This window comes from Neodiprion virginianus, chromosome 5, assembly GCF_021901495.1.
Source record: "Neodiprion virginianus isolate iyNeoVirg1 chromosome 5, iyNeoVirg1.1, whole genome shotgun sequence".
Lineage (NCBI taxonomy): Eukaryota > Metazoa > Arthropoda > Insecta > Hymenoptera > Diprionidae > Neodiprion > Neodiprion virginianus.
In genome coordinates this window covers 28,134,171-28,151,350 of record NC_060881.1, presented here as the reverse complement: position 1 = coordinate 28,151,350, position 17,180 = coordinate 28,134,171, and the positions used below count along the sequence as shown (strand labels likewise).

Here is a 17,180-nt window from a genome sequence, read left to right as displayed (position 1 = left end):
CTCTTACTTATTACCCGGTTCCTACGATAGAAATAATTGATCAGAGTAACAAAGGTGGTTTGTCTGGCCCAAAAAGCATTACAAATCCTCTAGGGTCTTCCTAATATCGTTATAATTATTCATTTAATTTTATTTATTTAATCATTTATTTAATTATATTCTCGCTAGTCAATTGCCGCCATCCCCATGGCCTTGGATGGTTCAAATTGATGGGACATGGGATGACAGGCTTTACTTTTGATTGGTGTCAGTCTACAGCTAGTATTTGGACGAAGTGCGAGGATGGGTCGTGCGTGCTTTGCTTTCTAAATTCAGCGTGCATTTCTGACACTATAAATTTAGTATTCTTTTTTCTTTTCATTGTTTAAGTATTTTTTTTTCGAGAAAGAAATTTCCTTTATGTAGTGTAGGTAGTAGGTAATTTTCTATTTTATCTTTTCGTTTCCCTTCACTTTTACTTTACGTTAAAACTTAGGGTTCTTTTTCGTTAGCTTTTTTTTTTATATACGTATTTTTCAGACTGGTTTTTTTTCATCGATTCATTTATCATTTGATTGCAATAATTGTTCTCAGAAAAAAACCATCATCGATTTGTGGTATGTTGGAAGTCGAGTGGCCCTAAAAGAGGCAGAGAGAGAAAGAGAGAGAGAGATATAGAGAGAGCAGGCAACGCACTGGTGCCTATATTTCTGAACTTGTAGATTGGCCATTACTTCTCCTAATTTCTTCTTATATTTTTCTCTGTTATAACTCAACAATTATGCTAGTCTCAAGTCTTCAGAGCAGAGTGCCGCGATTCCGTGAATAAATGGCAGCCCTCGACACTAAATATGGACACTTCTGTAAGAAAGAAGAGAGTTTTTTACCATCAAAATAAATGAATATATCCAACTTGCCGACCAAATCAAGTTTTCTCACAGGGTACTCTACCCTCTTTATTACCAAATTTAGACACCTAAATATTACCCAAGGAGATTTTGCCTATTTTACATATCCATTCTGTTGTTATAAAGGACAGAAAGTATTGATTCATCTTGCAAATTCAGATAAATGTTTCGGGAATAAGAATTTTGCATAACATGTGTTTAAATTTCATTTTGAACTTCAAGTTTAGGGGTAAAAATTACCTCTTTATAGATTGACAAACTGAAAAATCCACCTCAGGAAACAAGGATCAACTTACCGTCAGGCAACTCGTAAAGTTTTGGCGGAAGTGTCGCGAAATAAGGATGCCTAAGAGCGTCATCAGCGCCTATCCGATCATCTGGATTTAGCTGTAAAAGTGCGGAGGCCATATTATCACCTTCAGGAACATCGTACAGCCTGGGAAAGGAAAGTCCCAATTTTTGCAATGGATAAAATGCTAGTTTGTGGGCTTGGTATCCACGTAGATGTGTGACGCCTGGCCAACTATCTTCGGTCGGTGTTCCAAGAACTCTGAATATCTTATCGAGTTGATCATAAGTATCTCGGACACCTGGGAAAGTCGGCAGCCCCGTCAACATTTCTACAAATATGCATCCAACGCCCCACATGTCCAATGAAGTCGAGTACTCCGTCGAACCGAGCAGCACATCTGGCGGCCTGTACCACAGCGTCACAACCTCATGTGAATAGGTATGCGACGGTACTGACTTTGCCCGAGCCAGACCAAAATCCGCCAATTTCAATTCGCCTATTTCACTTATCAACAGGTTTTGGGGTTTCACGTCACGGTGCAGTACTCTTCTGTAATTTGTTATTATGAACATTAGTCACATTTGTTTTCTTTGTTGTATTCGTGTACAGGATATTGACTGTAATATCATGCTGGGATATACCCTTGGAAATTCCAGATTTTGTAAGCGGAAAATTTAATTCTTCCAAGACATTTATTATCCTGTACTCAAGTAGACGTATGCGACAAAATTGGTATTATTATACCACAACAAAAACGTTTAAAAGCAGGGAACGGATTCATGTTCTTTATTAATTCTGTACTCAGTCAAAATACAAAAATCGTAAATGTGAAATACTATTTATGCACCGAATATCTAGCTTGACCTAATAACATACGTCATTATCAGTTGAATGAAGTTTTCATTTCTAGAAATCTCATATATTTTAAATCAAACGAGACTACGCAATAGATAAAATAATGGAATATTGTTGCTAAGTACAAATTCTAATTTTTTTCCTACATTTTTCTCTCCCGTTAATAATTTGCACAAATCATCGATACCCTGAATCACTATGTAAAGCAATCTGCTTGCTTTGTAAAGTATGAAATTCATTTTCCCTGTGAGAAAGTAAAATCTGTTCGTTAAATCAAAACTCTTCTCTAACAGAGAATGCAAGAACTCACCTGCGATGACAATAAGCTAGTCCTCTGAGTAGTTGAAATAGGAACAACCGAACATTTCGCGGATCAAGGCCCCCTCCTCCGCTGCCGTGCCTCTCCATGTACTGTGACAAGTCGGTGTGAACGAATTCGAATACAAAAGTAAGAGTTTCACGAGTGTGAACAATATCATGGAGTGTAACTATATTGCTGTGTTTGAGCTCCTTTAAAAGGCTGGCTTCACGAATGGCAGTGAAAGGTGCACCTTCCTCTTCCTGTAGTCTAATCTCTTTAAGAGCGACAACCTGGTTTGTCAGATTACTGTACCCTTTGAATACTGTAGCATAAGAACCCTCTCCAAGCTGCTCCAGTTTGATGTAGGCATCTGATTTACCAAACGGCGAATCTCCCTGTGAACATGAAGAATATTTAAGGTTTCGAATAAGCAGTTTCATCAAAGTTATTGACAACAGGTGATACAACTTACCCCGAATGCGGAGAAACGTTTTGCCCGTCTCGGGGGAGGGTCGGGCCCTAGGAAAACCTCGGATTTTGGACGAGGAGGACGTCGATTCCGTAGAACCACCCTTGCCTCTTCCCTTATATCTACATCGAGGAGCTTAGAATCACTAGAAACAGAGAGCTGTCGATGCACTCTCTCGTGTTCACCGACACCCGCCCACTCTGCAACATTGAAAATAATTTTTAATTAGCCCAACAGGATTTCGTTTCCATCGCTAACCAAACTTAGAGAAAAGAAGACAAAGACTTAATGTGACGAAATATTTCATTTTATAAATATATATATATATATTTATATTTATATATCTGCGATCTACCACAAGGCAACTGAGTAAAAGAAAATAATATGTTGCATATTCTGCGAAACAGATATTCCTATTTGTAGATCGTATAGCCCTTCTTTATGACCCGCTTCTTATCATTTGTATACAGCAATGGTAAATAGGTATTATTTTTAAAAAGCGGGTATTTAGCATGCGTGTATTAATACCAACGTGTCTTGTCTTTGCCGTATAGTAATGAAGCAATCGAAAATATAATTAAGCATGTTTAACGAAAATTATCACGGTAGTTAACAGTTTGACTCAACTCTAAATCAGCTCCAGCGCATGTATGTATGTATGTATGTATCTACCTAGCTATAGCTAAAAACACTTGTGGTAACAGAATTTTAACACCTTGTCTGATATCAACCAATATAAAGATGCACACGCTGTTATCGAGTGACTTGGTAATTTTACCAGACATGTTATGAGAATTTGTTTGCAGCTATTATGACTGCGTCATAAGCATTGACGTTGAAGCTTTTAAGTTCATATCACAATGACCATAGTGTTATTTTATAATTGAATAGAATAACGATAGAAGTTTCACAGGTATGCTAAATGTGAAATGACGTCCAACATTTCACTCAATACAAGTGATTGATAACATCGACAACGTGATGAGATACAAGCCGTGATGTGTGTACGATTATCCACACGTTTGTTGAAGATAAAAACATCATGATGAGAATCGATCTGTATTCTACTTGAATTTTGCGTGTCTGGCAGTACAACGGAAATAATTTTTTATGCCTCTAACAGCAAATGATCAAACAAAGTAATATAAGAAAATGAAAATCCCTTGAATGTTACAAGTGAAATTTGTTTTGTAGATCATTTTTATGCAAATTTTTCAAATTTTTAAAACTTTACTAACCATATCGTCGATCTTTGTCGGTAGGTATGTTACCATTTGGCTCTAAACGATCGAGAAATTCTTCTGAATACCCGTTATACGGTAACTGGTGTTCCCTTGTGGCAACATCGTCTGCTTCTTCCTTAGATATTGCTGGAAGTAAAAAGATGATGAAACATAATAACTGGGTAACATTTCTGTCCACAAAATTCTTACAATACACTTATATTTGTTTTTAACTCCTTATGCTCCAATTGGCCACTTCCGCCTACCCTGCTTATGAATATTTGCTATTGCCGGGATTATTAGATTTACCAAGTATGGTAAGACCGCGTACTTGCCTCCTTCCTTATCAGTTTACACTTTATTTACTGTTAAAACAATCCACAGGAAACTAATCATGATATAACTGATATGGTAGCAAAACAATATTCAACCTATCAAAGAATTCTACTTCTGAGGCAGCATTTATTCTTGTATCAGACCTTTCCATGTTTTATTATATATTTGACGCACGTCAATCTGTAAAAGGAATAATTTAACAATAAAATTCATTGGAACTAATTTCAAAATAGGAAGTGGCGCTGGTTAAGGAGTGTGCATACGAAGTGTGACATTAGTCATATCGATAAGAGTCATAAAACGGTACTTACAAAGTCTGCCAAAACTATGGCTAAGGCGTTTCTTGAGCTTTTGGACTCTGCTTAAGGCGCCTCCCTTCTTTTCGCGCATCGTCACAGAACCTAGATACGATTAATAATTAATTGTAATAAGCAACTGTATCGTAAGAATACAGAATGTAAATTATAGCACGCATACCGAGAAATGACAGAGAACTACGTCATATGAACGACTCATCGTACCGCTTGACCATCACACAAGCATTCACTATACACAGTGACGTCATTCACCACTTGCACAAACGGCATGCCAGTGCTCTTCCCCCCGCCCCTGCCCTCAATCTTGATAACGTTAAGAGAGCTGAATAGTCCAGTCCAATTTAGTGCTCGACAATAAATCGTAGGTGATATGAATTATGAAAATTAGCCTGTATCATGCCAAGCAAAGTTTAATAAATCAATTGTCACGTTAGAGATTTGTTCCTCTAACAATCAATCGGTATTCGATACTACGAGATGACAGAACGCGATCAAGTTTGTCGCATTGAAATTTTATGTGTGAATAGAAAAACACGCGCGAGAAGCGACGGCGTCCTTTTGACGTCTAGTCAATCGAGCGTCGGGAAATGTTTTTTTACGGATCTTGTTAATTAAGGTTCGCGTGAGTTTGAAGGTATTCGAGAAATGCTCTGGCTGGCCGGCTGTCTCCTTCTCAAGTCCAGTCACCTAGTCCAGTCATCCACCCCCGCATTTTACGGGGCACTTGACGTCCGTCTAGTTCTGTTTTCCCCCCTCCCGGCCTTTCGCTCGTTGCCGTTGTCGGTGACGGACAAAGGGCAAGGAGGTATAAAAAAAAAAAAGAAATTAACCGTTGATTTTAGCAGATTAGCGGGACGGTAAATAACGCTCGAAGAAGAATATATCGAGAAAACAATATAGAAAAAAAAAAAAACAAACAACACACGAACTATCGCAGCCGGGAAAATTGCAGGAAACTCGGTCGTGCTCGTCGGCAAAGTTCGCCAAGTGCGGTAGACTTACCTTCTTTGCTTTTTGAGGCGACTGAGCCCTTATCTTGACAGTACATGATTATTCATTCACAAACATGGGTGGGGACACATCAGGTTCCGATTCTCACCGACGAATTGAGCCGATGTTGAAATTTGGTAAAAAGTCACAACACGTTAAACCGATCGCCATTAAAATTTCCTCTCTCCGGCTTAGCTGATTTACTTTACTTTACTTCATTCTATTTTCTCACGACGTTCACACACTCGCGATGTCAAAGGACGGACACTTTTTATCGAGACTGATTATTTTTACGTATTACTTTTTTCTTAGCAAGGAAATTCTCCCTTTTCTTTCTCTCACTCTGTCTCTCTCTCTCTCCTTCCTTCCCGACTCCTTTCTTTCTGGTATAATCCGTTTAGCACGGATATTCGCGGATCTTCTACTGTCCCACGCTCGAGAATTAACTGCTATCTCGAGTGAACGATCATTGGACTTGATATCTCGAACACGAAGCTGACCCCAGCTTCTGTCGATTCTCCCGAGCGGTTGTGATGTGTGCCGTGGGTGCCGTGTGGCTACACAACAGAAAAGTACAAAACTGACCGAGCGACTGCCCCCTGCATCGCACTGTTACCACCTCAAAGTGCAATCGTTTAAAAACCCGAAACTTTTCTCAAGAAGAAGCAGTAGCGAAAAAATATTTCTAGTATGCGCTCTGTTTTAACCTATCCGTCGTTAGCCGAAAACTTGCACGCACATTACACCGACGAATTGCCTCCTTCCCGCCCTCTCTTCACACTCGAATACCCGATGTTCATTTAAATGACTAATGTTAATCCCTTGTAAATATGACTTTTAACTCCGTAAAAAAATTTCGACCCGTGAATAACGATATCGAAGAAGGAGCAAACTTCACTCGGCAGCTTATACTACTCGAGCGCTCCGTGGCACCGTCGAATATGAATATAAGAGAGTTGACTACCATAATATCTTTCAATCATGATTTTCTTTGCTCACGTTGGCAGCCTTGAATCACCCGGGACCTATACTACGGAGAAGAGTTAACTCTAGGCAATATTTGATTCCATCTTCCAGACGAAGTGGCGGTCGGTAAATCAGAAGTTTGTACACTATGTTTTTAATTATTTTTTGCATATTTGAATCGTTTTCAAACTTAGAATACGTCAAAACTTCTGGAAGTTACGCCCTGTTTTAGAATACCCAACAGTTTCAACATATTAATTATTCGGTGAACCAGAAACTCAACGCCTGTACCTTTTCAACGTTTTAAAAAAATTGGCAAGTATATTATTTTCGCCTAATGCATTGGCAAACTAATCGCATTCAACGAGTATTAAACGCTAGGGTAATTTGCCAGATGCATGCGTGTCCTTTTCTATCGTAAGTCCGTAAAAAAGGATAGAGACTCCGCGAATTTTGCCTACGACCTTAGCTCACATTTCCACCTAATCGAAGGGTATGCGGAAGCGATGAGCGGCGTGGAGCGGCGGCGGATCTGTGCGACGTGCAACATTTGTATGTGCGCTACGGTACAACTGTCAAAATAATAGGGAATGGAAATTATGTAAATTACATTTGTAAATTATGTAAATACAGCGTATTATACACACATACGTAACACGTGTCAGCGAGTTATGAATGCTCTTGTTAAAAGCAAACAATCGGTTCAAGTGTTGACGAAAAATATGAACACGCTTGACGTTCAGTTGATTAAAATCTGAGAATCTCTTGAACAGCTCTCTTTGACGTTGCCACGAAGTGTCACACGCTCGTATACGGCGACTTGATACCCGCTCATTGCAATGGATTTTAAAACCGTACACATAGAGAATTTGAACAGTAGCCTAAGAAAACAGGGCGATAAAAGGGAGATCAAAATTTTGTGCTTTGATTTAACTAACGCTAGCCAGAAGGCCCAACTTCTATGGTGCACCACTGGGGTTTTCGTTTTTTATCTTTTATACGGATATTTACAGGTAGCAATCTATTTTCACAAAATGCATAATATGGGTTAGTACCTTTTGATACAATTTTCATACTTCACAGGAGCGGATATTTACCCTCGATGGATTCCAACCGTTCGGTTGGTACCTCACTCTCATCCAATTTGGATATTATACAATTTTTGGATGGATCGAATGTCGGATAAAAGGAGTCACTCGAAGAATACCTTTGGGCACTTATTTACTACTTGCTCTCCTTACCCTTGGCACTATGGGATTCTCTAATTCCTCATTAGGATATTTGAATTATCCGACACAGGTAAAAATTAATGCAAGATTGACTGACAGCCAGTAATTCTTTTCCTCGGTTGCAATTGCATGTCCACTATTTAGCTTCACTCAAGTTGAACTCAATTGCTGAAAGAATTTATGATAATAGTAACTCTTTTTTCAGTGAATTATTGTATCAAATGTTTTATCGAATATTGGCATATTTGACTATTTTTTGAGAGAAATAATCATCTAACAATTTTGTGATTGCAAAGCAAATAACAATTAACTTTATAAAACGTTTGTGAATTATGTCCTTTAGGTGATATTCAAATGCTGCAAGCTAGTCCCAGTCCTAATAGGCAGTATCCTGATACAGGGCAAAAAATACGGCCCCTTGGATTTTCTCGCTGCAATTCTGATGTGCATAGGCTTAGCGCTCTTCACAGTTGCCGACAGTATAATTTCCCCTCGATTCGATCCAGTCGGCATCATGATGATCAGTTGTGCCCTGTTATGTGATGCGGCTATAGGAAACATTCAGGAGAAGGCCATGCGCGAGCACAAGGCGTCCAACACTGAGGTTGTCCTATTCTCGTACAGCATTGGATTCGTCTACTTATTCCTGATACTGTTGACAATATCCGACCTACAGACGGGTGCTTCTTTCTGTGCCGAGGTAAAAAAACATTCAACCCAATTTAAAGATTGTTGTGGATGTCGTTACTCTTCTATTTGGTTCATTTTTATATATATTATTACTTGTTTCAGCATCCTATTGAAACGTATGGACTTGGCCTGCTCTTTTCACTGTCAGGTTACTTGGGCATACAGATTGTTTTGACTCTGGTCCAATGCTGCGGAGCATTCGTTGCAGCAACTGTTACGACATGCAGAAAAGCGATATCGATTTTGATTAGCTTTATGTTCTTTTACAAACCATTCACCTTCCAATATGTGTGGTCTGGCCTGATCGTCGTTCTTGGAATCTACTTGAATATTTACAGCAAGAAACGAGGAGGGACTAAAGGTGGCTTTAGAGAATTATGGATAGGTCTTAAGCAGTGTTGGATTAAGCACAACCGAATACAAAGACGATTACTGACTAATGTTTAATATTCCTACCAGTAACGAGGCAAACAAAGTTTTTTGTTCCTATTGTGAATTATAATTATTATTGCTCAGTCAAATTATTTTTACTTTTTTCAATTCCTTGCTTCTCCAAATTCCTGCAAATCCGAAGACTCGATTAAAGTAGATTATTTTACTTATTAGAGATTACAAGACCAGCTATATATAGGTGTATATGTGTGTGTGTGTGTGTGTGTGTGTGTGTGTATATAGGTATATATATATATAAGCTAAGATTTCAGTAATTTCCAGAGAAATAATTCCGGTATTATCAAGAATGAAAATGGAATGGAAAAGAAAATTTCGAAGTCCGTGTTTCGTATTTAGTATGTGATTTATAAGAATATTCGGAACCCCAAGTTAGCAAGCGGACGGTTGCGGCCTCACCCGTCTTCCCGCCACCCTGCCGCTCGTTGGATGATAAAAAATCTCGAACTATTCCACGTGCTTACATAATCAAATTTCAATAAGAATATAACTTATAGATATACAATTAAAATAAAAACAAATGTTCAAGTAACAAAATTCTATAGATATACCTACATATTAATGAACAAATTAAGGAAAATATTTATTCCAGGACGGCGTACTTCTCGATTATTTGTTTAATCTAAAGCTTCTTTTTTTTTTAAATTAACAGTAGAATTTCCTCCAAACTTCAAAAATGGTTACGTAAGAAATTACTTTATTTTCACGATGGCGAAATGTTGGTAGCAGTGTCAGGGATCCAACCCGCAAATCGCATTATTCATCGTTCAGATTCAATCAAGAACTCAGGTGATTTGATGCGTCTCGTAGACAAATACCGATACATTTCAAATTACTCGATAGAATACTTAGCAGCGATCACCTGCCATTATCAATTAATCGCATACTAAGTTGATCGTCACATCATATTTTATTTCTAGGCTAAAACATGCTACGCGGTGGAACCAGGATCTTGTCTAACGCTGTCAAACGAGGCTTTGCAAATGCTCCGGCTCAAGAACCCGCCGTTCAGGCTGCTTTCACTGTTCAAGATCCAAAGGATTTCAACGACCGTGTTAAGAACTCGAAAATCCCGGTGATCATCGACTTCTTCGCGACGTAAGTCCCTCAGGACAGTCTCATGTCTTCCCTGGGTTTTAGGTTATGGAAGCATTAAAAATCAAGGTCGTTTAAACCTTGAGAGTCTAGAAATCAGTGAATTCGACTAATAATCTAAAACTCGTGATCTAGGAAACTCAAATTAACTGCTGTCTAAAGAATTATTTCCTGATTACATGTCAAATTCAATTTGTTGATTCGTAGCGCAATCAAAATTTCCTTGTGATACTCTGAGAATAATTCCAACATCACCTAATCGTGTTATGTTGGATATAATTATTGCCAAATCATATATGCAGTTGATTTTAAAATTGTATGGAGCTTAAGTTTTTGGTTAAGAAGAAACCTCTGAGAGTGCAACAGTTGCAAACCAAAATGCACTTCATATCAACTCACTTATTTCAATTTCTTTTTGAACAGATGGTGTAATCCGTGCCGAATGCTGACACCCAGATTAGAATCTGTAATTGCCGAAAAGCAAGGAAAAATTGTACTGGCCAAAGTTGATATTGACGAAAACACCGATCTTGCCTTGGACTACGAGGTTTGGTCAAGTTTTTACCTCAATGTATTTATTTACACTAGTTTGAAGCGATGAATTATACTCACACGTTTTGCTATCACCCGCTCAAAAAAAAATAGGTTGAATCCGTCCCGGTCCTCATTGCTATGAAGGATGGTAAGGTTCTGGAGAGAATAGTTGGACTTCAAGATACGGATAAACTACGACAGTTCGTCAATAAGTATGCTGATGCAAAATAATCATCATTAACAAATGCGTAAATTCTTTTAAACTGTAGTCCTTAAAAATGCTCTGGCTTTTCATATGACTAAATGTAATTAGCTATTGTAAACAATGTATATGAATTTATTTAATGATTATACACGTCAACATTACATGTTACGTTATTAAAAGAAAAGGAAAAAAGAAGAAACTATCGCAACTAGATTTTCACTCACATTCACTCACTCATTACCGATAAAAATAAATATGTGTGAAATTAGGTAGTCAAAAAAATTACGTCACTGGTATCAATATCTGGTATAAAAAAAATTTACCAAATAGTATAAGAGCCCCCATAGGCCTAAAAGTTTCAATAAAAAGTAAAAATCTTGTATCATCTTTCAAGCCTCTGTGGGGAGTGCTTGAAGGATTTGTCTAGCTCTCAGGTATTCCGAAGTGGCTGTAGCCTCAGTTTCATCTTTATTGCTGGCCACCTGTTCCTCGACTTGCTTTACTACTTGCATCATTTTTTTAACTAGCTGTTGCCTTGCCATTCCTTTGCAACCTTCAAAATATTCCAAAGCTATAGGAAATATCGAGTCTGGCACTGAATTGTGATCGAGCAAATGGTCCATCAGCCATATCTGTCTTAGTTTTTCAAACTTCCAGTCGCTCTTCGCATGCTTCCACTGTAAGTTAAATTAAGTTCTATAGGAACATTAAGGGGGTGCCCTGGTCGATTTCGACGACAATATATATATATATTTTTTGCGTTTGAGATACGTGAAACTTGATATATGAAGATTTATAAGGCAATGTCAAAATCAACTAGGGCACCTTCTTAGGACTATTTACATAAAAAAATTATAGGCTATCGCAGGTACCTTAGATATATAAGTGATCGCTTTTTGAGCTGCTTCTAATTTACTAGATTCTTTTTGCTCAGCAATTTTCCTCTGCAGCTTCTCCTTCTTCATCTGTCTTTTAGAAGGTTCCTTAGGTTCCTTCGCGGGACTTTCTTCAGTCGATACTCCAGCCTCGTCATCGTTTTCAATTTCTTTGCTGAAAATAGAAGTTCGCTTATTACACTTATCACTATCGTCAGTACAGTTTTGGAGAACGATTCTTTCTCAATAACTAGTTACTAATAAAAACAGAGCGTACCTCGGACGCAATTTCTTCGACTCGATTTCAAACACAGGATCAGTCACTGCCTTTTTTCGTTTTCCTGGCTTCGACTGTTGGTCCTCGACAACCTGCTCCTGTTTATCACTACGTCGTCTTTTTTTACGCCCCGCTTCCTTCTTGTGTGATTTCTCATCGACGTCCATTCAAGCTTGATAACCTATTCTCCCTGAAGCAACCGGCCTCGGTGTTGATAACCTTCAAAATCTTGTTCAATCTGTTCATCCGCGTATGTGATGTCCGCGTGTTTCTTTCTCATATTGCATGGTACCGCTCTAGAGGTGAACAGGCAAACATGTAACTTATTTCTGATTGGGTGCGCCACGAACCCATACGACGCGACGAGGAAGTTAAGAGGAAGTGCGATTTCACGGACGTTTTTTGTTCCTACAACTACATTCGCGATTGGTTGGTACGACTGCAAGTGAGAGGAGAGAAGCAGCTGGAAATAGCAGTAGATATTTTGTCACGACATTTATGGTCCATCAATAGTTTTCGATTTTGTTCCACAATTTGGTACGAGAAGAAAGTAAAATATTCGTATATACAATATACGTAGACACATACGTGAGTAAGAGCTCTCATAACATATCTTTACACTACACGCAGCGATGAATATATAGTTTTATTATTGCAATATGAACCGATGTTTTGACGACGAAAATACCATCGCCTACACATCACCTCCGACTTACATTCTAGGACTCGTTTTTAAGGCACATTTCTCATGATACGAGTAGCAGAATACGAAGGTATCCTCTTACCGTTCGTTACGTAACAACGTAAATATATACACTCGGCAATATCTTGATGTTTTTGTGACATTCAATCCGCCCTTAACCCCACTGACGATGCGCCAAATTCCGCTATTATTACCGTCGAATATATCACTTGGTATAACGCAATTTCAAGAGAAATCATTTCCTCGAGTTAAGTTACGACATTTACAATCGCGATGTCAGCCGTGTATTTTTCAAAGCATAAGACATTTGTATTACTGCCTTTTTGCACAGGAATGACTTTCCCTTTCAGCTACATTGGTGGTGAAGTAAATATTACCAACATAACTTAACCAACATGACGGAGGACATGTTAGGGTCAGACATATGCAGGGTCTGCAGATCCGAAGGTTTGGCGGATAGGCCGCTGTTCCATCCATGCATTTGCACCGGCAGTATTAAATGGATACATCAGGAGTGCTTAGTGCAGTGGATGCGGTATTCGCGGAAAGAATACTGTGAATTATGTGGCTACCGCTTCTCCTTCACGCCTATCTACAGTCCCGACATGCCCAGACGTCTTCCTCTACGAGATGTTGTCGGCGGGCTACTTTCCAGTATCGTTACAGCTGTCAAATATTGGCTTCATTACACCTTGGTCGCCATTGCATGGCTCGGCATTGTTCCACTCACAGCCTGTCGAACTTATCGTACTCTTTTCAGCGGGTCTCTGGATTTAGTTCGGGTTAGTCATCTAAGTATATTTACGTCCATCCAAATATCTTATGGTTTGGAAAAAGAAAATCTTTGTATTTTTTTTCTCAGATAATGTCGCTGCCGATGGATATGCTTTCGACAGAAAATTTATCCTCAGACGTGTTCCATGGGTGCTTCGTAGTAACCTGCACTCTTTTTGGTTTCATCGGGCTGATTTGGCTGCGTGAACAAATTCTCCATGCTGGAGGACCCGACTGGCTTGAGAGAGACAATGTACAGTTGCCTCCGGTTGATAACCCTCCTCATCGAGATGGGCAGGATGGTCAAGCAGGACAAGACCAGCCTGCAGATAATCAGCCGCAAGCTCAGGATAACAATAATGTACCTCCCTTTGTTGAAGAACCTCCCATTTTGCAGGAGAGACAACACAATATCGAAGGTTACTTTTAAAATGATGCAACTTACAATCTTACTGTACGATTGTTGATCAAGAACATTTTTTTTCAAATACTGATAATGTTTCTTTAATATTCACAGAAAACCAACATGATATTCCACTGGATCCCGATATAGGCGAAGGCATACTGAACAATGCTCCCCAAAATCCAGAGGAATATATATTAAACCCAGAAGTTGGTGAAAATAACGTAGGGAATCCAGATGGGGCGCTCAGAGGTGAAGAAGAAGAACCAGTATTTCCTCCCAGGGACGAGCCAGGCATAGATGGTGCCCAGCCCAATGTCCAGGCTGGTGCAGGATGGAGGGCACAAGGTCAAGGCCAGGGGGAGGCTGAAGAGGCAAATTGGAATCCCATGGAATGGGATCGACCAGCCGAGGAACTAACTTGGGAGCGACTGTTGGGATTAGACGGGTCGCTTCTTTTCATTGAGCATGTTTTCTGGGTGGTTTCGTTGAACACTCTGTTCATAATGGTGAGCATAGAGAGATTGAAGATGAACATTGCTATGTTTGAGATGTCTTGAATCAATTACATCACCAATTCATTTTTCATTCTAGGTTTTTGCCTTCTGCCCTTATCACATTGGGCACATCACAATAGCGTGGCTAGGTCTACAAGAGCATGTAACAGCCTCGCATTTCGAGGGACTAGTGACAACGCTTTGCGGTTACTGTGTGATCGCCGTTTCTATGGTGGTTTTGCACACACTAGCAGCTCTTCTAGGTTTGCAGCGATCGCAGAGGGTTCTAGGCCTTTGTTACGTTGTCGTGAAGGTCTCTTTATTGTCAGTTGTAGAGATAGGAGTCTTGCCACTAGTGTGCGGCTGGTGGCTCGACATCTGTTCTCTCGCAATGTTTGACGCCAGTCTCAGAGACAGAGAATCTTCGTTCAGGCTGGCGCCTGGAACTTCAATGTTCATTCACTGGCTTGTCGGAATGGTTTACATATATTATTTTGCCTCGTTCATTCTACTTCTGAGAGAAGTTGTGAGGCCAGGGGTTCTCTGGTTTCTCAGAAACTTGAATGATCCGGATTTCTCGCCTATCCAAGAGATGATACATCTACCACTGCTCAGACACGCCAGAAGACTCGTCGCATCTGCAGTCATATTTGGAACCGTCGTACTACTAGTACTCTGGTTGCCAGTGAAGCTGCTCAGGTGGGGATGGCCGGGATTTCTGCCCTACACCGTCACTGTCCAGAGTGAAGCACAGGTAAACCAAACACCGATTTTCTAATCACAGTTGATGTTATTCATTGAGCAACTGAAAGAAATGATCTTTTTTTGCAAAATTTTCAATTTCTACTGTCAAAACCATTTTATCTAGGTAAGCGAATTATCGCTCGAATTGTTGTTGCTGCAAGTCATTCTTCCCGCGTTGTTGGAGCAGTCACACACCCGTACCTGGCTGAAGGCTTTGTTGCGAGGTTGGTGCAAAGTCGTTGCCTGGTTTCTGGACCTCCAGTCCTATTTACTGAGGGACCAGAGTAACGAGCCAGAGCCTGCGGTGATAGATGAACCTCAACATCCTCACCTTGCCGCAGCTCATCAAGCTCTTGTACAGAGGGAGAGACCAGTGGGTTACCAGCCATACACCAAGCCGCGATGGTTCCCTGCAAGACTAGTTGGTCTTTTACTATGTGTATGCATATCACTCGTGATTTCAAGCCTCATCGCAATGACTCTACCTGTATGGCTGGGACGACGAGTAATGGCTCTTTGGATGGTTGGTGCACCCGCACCTTCGCCACCAGTCATGGCACCGACGGTAGCAGCGACTGGTAAGTAACTTTGATCAATATACTTTCAGAGTACTAAAATATCACATTTTTCAAAATGTTGAATGTACTTTACATTTTCAGACGGAGGCGAAGCTGTTGTTACTCTTTCAGGGAGAGTGCACGAAGTGTATACTGTAGCTTGTGGCACTTACGTGTGCTGGGCTGCAGCTAGAGGATTGGCTCTGGCTTTATCGTGGCTTCCTCGAGGTCGCAGGGCAGTATTGGACAGAATCAAGCACTGGGCAGTCTTGGGATTAAAAGCTTCTGTTGCGTTTGTCCTGCTAGTAGGTGTAATACCCTTACTTTTTGGGCTTCTCCTTGAGTTGGTTGTGGTTGTGCCATTGAGGGTACCATTGGAACAGAACCCGATTTTATTTGTGTGGCAAGACTGGGCGTTGGGTGTCCTTTACACAAAAATAGCAACTGCTGTGACGATGATGGGGCCTGAGTGGAGGCTGCGATTGGCGATTGAGCGAGCGTACAATGACGGCATCAGAGAGATGGATTTAAAATTCGTAGTCACCGAGCTAGCTGCACCCGTAATTTGCTGCTTTGGTCTGGCACTCGCGATCCCATACGCAGTGGCGTACGGAATTATTCCTCTATTTGTCGCCAACTTACAAACTCAAATATTAATCGCCAGACGTCTTTACCCATTTTTACTATTGGTGAATTTGGTATGCATACTTATAAGCTTTCAAGTACGCCAGTTCAAAAAACTTTACGAACATATTAAAAATGACAAGTATTTGGTCGGACAGCGTCTTGTAAACTATGAACATCGCAACAAAGCGCAACAACAACAACAGCAGCAACAAAGATCTAGCTAACGCTCTGTTTCCTACATTGTGCATAGAGATTAAGGAGAAGAAAAAAAAATGCAACGTAGTAGGCTAGCTTCGTGTACATTCTTAATCAATTAACTAAAACCCTTTATCTTATTCAATTTATAACAATTGATATCTTACGTCAACCATGATTTAATTTTTAATATTCTTAATATATATATTTATGTAAGCCGAACCTAAATAAATTACAAAGACTGTTTCTTTTCCAAAAAAAAGAAAATAGAAAAGAGAACATGATTTTCTTGAATGTTAAGTTTTTACTATTGATACATACATATATTTTGCATCTTTTCTTTCCGCAATCAAGCGAAAATTCGTATCTGATGTGTATGGATACTTAGTATTTCTTGTGATAACCAAGTCAAGTAAAATAAGTATTCGCAAGATTAAACAAAGATTAGCCAATATTTCATCACCTTTTCATATGCGATATACAAAATTAATTTTTTATTGGCTCAAGCTTGAGTTTTCCCGACACTACATTATGGAGTTCTTGTACAGTAAAATTTGAAGAAATACAGCATCATATTGTTAAGTGTAAATAACTAAATAAAAATTTATTCGTACGGCCAAATAAGCCTTGAAATCCAATCTCCAAAAGTTGGTATTAAATCAAAGTTTGCTCAAGTGTGGAGTCACTGA

The 17,180-nt window shown here is 39.6% G+C and overlaps 5 protein-coding genes across 10 annotated transcripts; 3 read left to right on the top strand and 2 right to left on the bottom strand.

Moving 5' to 3' along the window:
- Nucleotides 1–458: 458 nt before the first annotated feature.
- Nucleotides 459–6,573, bottom strand: LOC124305861 (cyclin-dependent kinase 14). Of its 4 annotated transcripts, none has more exons than XM_046765792.1 (7): nt 5,683–6,573; nt 4,675–4,764; nt 4,043–4,174; nt 2,808–3,004; nt 2,345–2,730; nt 1,184–1,728; nt 459–840 (listed from the first exon to the last, which is right to left on the bottom strand). In XM_046765792.1, the coding sequence occupies exons 1-7, from the start codon at nt 5,726–5,728 to the stop codon at nt 770–772; spliced, it is 1,467 nt and encodes a 488-aa protein (XP_046621748.1). In that variant the 5' UTR covers nt 5,729–6,573; the 3' UTR covers nt 459–769. The 4 variants fall into 4 exon arrangements, with proteins under 4 accessions (XP_046621748.1, XP_046621750.1, XP_046621751.1 ...); XM_046765794.1 differs by having other exon boundaries at nt 5,972–6,573; XM_046765795.1 differs by having other exon boundaries at nt 6,410–6,573.
- A 487-nt stretch (nt 6,574–7,060) lies between these two features.
- LOC124305863 (adenosine 3'-phospho 5'-phosphosulfate transporter 2) lies at nt 7,061–9,076 on the top strand. The gene is made up of 4 exons (XM_046765796.1): nt 7,061–7,649; nt 7,720–7,935; nt 8,209–8,565; nt 8,658–9,076. Exons 1-4 carry the CDS (start codon nt 7,476–7,478, stop codon nt 9,000–9,002), a joined length of 1,092 nt encoding a protein of 363 aa, XP_046621752.1. The 5' UTR covers nt 7,061–7,475; the 3' UTR covers nt 9,003–9,076.
- Nucleotides 9,077–9,665: 589 nt separating this feature from the next.
- Nucleotides 9,666–11,050, top strand: LOC124305865 (thioredoxin, mitochondrial). The gene is made up of 4 exons (XM_046765800.1): nt 9,666–9,794; nt 9,926–10,103; nt 10,524–10,647; nt 10,746–11,050. Exons 2-4 carry the CDS (start codon nt 9,934–9,936, stop codon nt 10,863–10,865), a joined length of 414 nt encoding a protein of 137 aa, XP_046621756.1. The 5' UTR covers nt 9,666–9,794; nt 9,926–9,933; the 3' UTR covers nt 10,866–11,050.
- Nucleotides 11,051–11,201: 151 nt separating this feature from the next.
- On the bottom strand, nt 11,202–13,018 carry LOC124305864 (uncharacterized protein C7orf50 homolog). Its single transcript, XM_046765799.1, has 4 exons — nt 12,777–13,018; nt 11,992–12,287; nt 11,712–11,889; nt 11,202–11,516 (listed from the first exon to the last, which is right to left on the bottom strand). Exons 2-4 carry the CDS (start codon nt 12,156–12,158, stop codon nt 11,229–11,231), a joined length of 633 nt encoding a protein of 210 aa, XP_046621755.1. The 5' UTR covers nt 12,159–12,287; nt 12,777–13,018; the 3' UTR covers nt 11,202–11,228.
- LOC124305858 (E3 ubiquitin-protein ligase MARCHF6) lies at nt 12,414–16,770 on the top strand. Of its 3 annotated transcripts, none has more exons than XM_046765782.1 (7): nt 12,414–12,579; nt 13,045–13,476; nt 13,557–13,887; nt 13,986–14,380; nt 14,466–15,122; nt 15,237–15,690; nt 15,772–16,770. In XM_046765782.1, the coding sequence occupies exons 2-7, from the start codon at nt 13,090–13,092 to the stop codon at nt 16,518–16,520; spliced, it is 2,973 nt and encodes a 990-aa protein (XP_046621738.1). In that variant the 5' UTR covers nt 12,414–12,579; nt 13,045–13,089; the 3' UTR covers nt 16,521–16,770. The 3 variants fall into 3 exon arrangements, with proteins under 3 accessions (XP_046621738.1, XP_046621739.1, XP_046621741.1); XM_046765783.1 differs by having other exon boundaries at nt 13,026–13,476; XM_046765785.1 differs by having other exon boundaries at nt 12,414–12,583.
- Nucleotides 16,771–17,180: the final 410 nt, after the last annotated feature.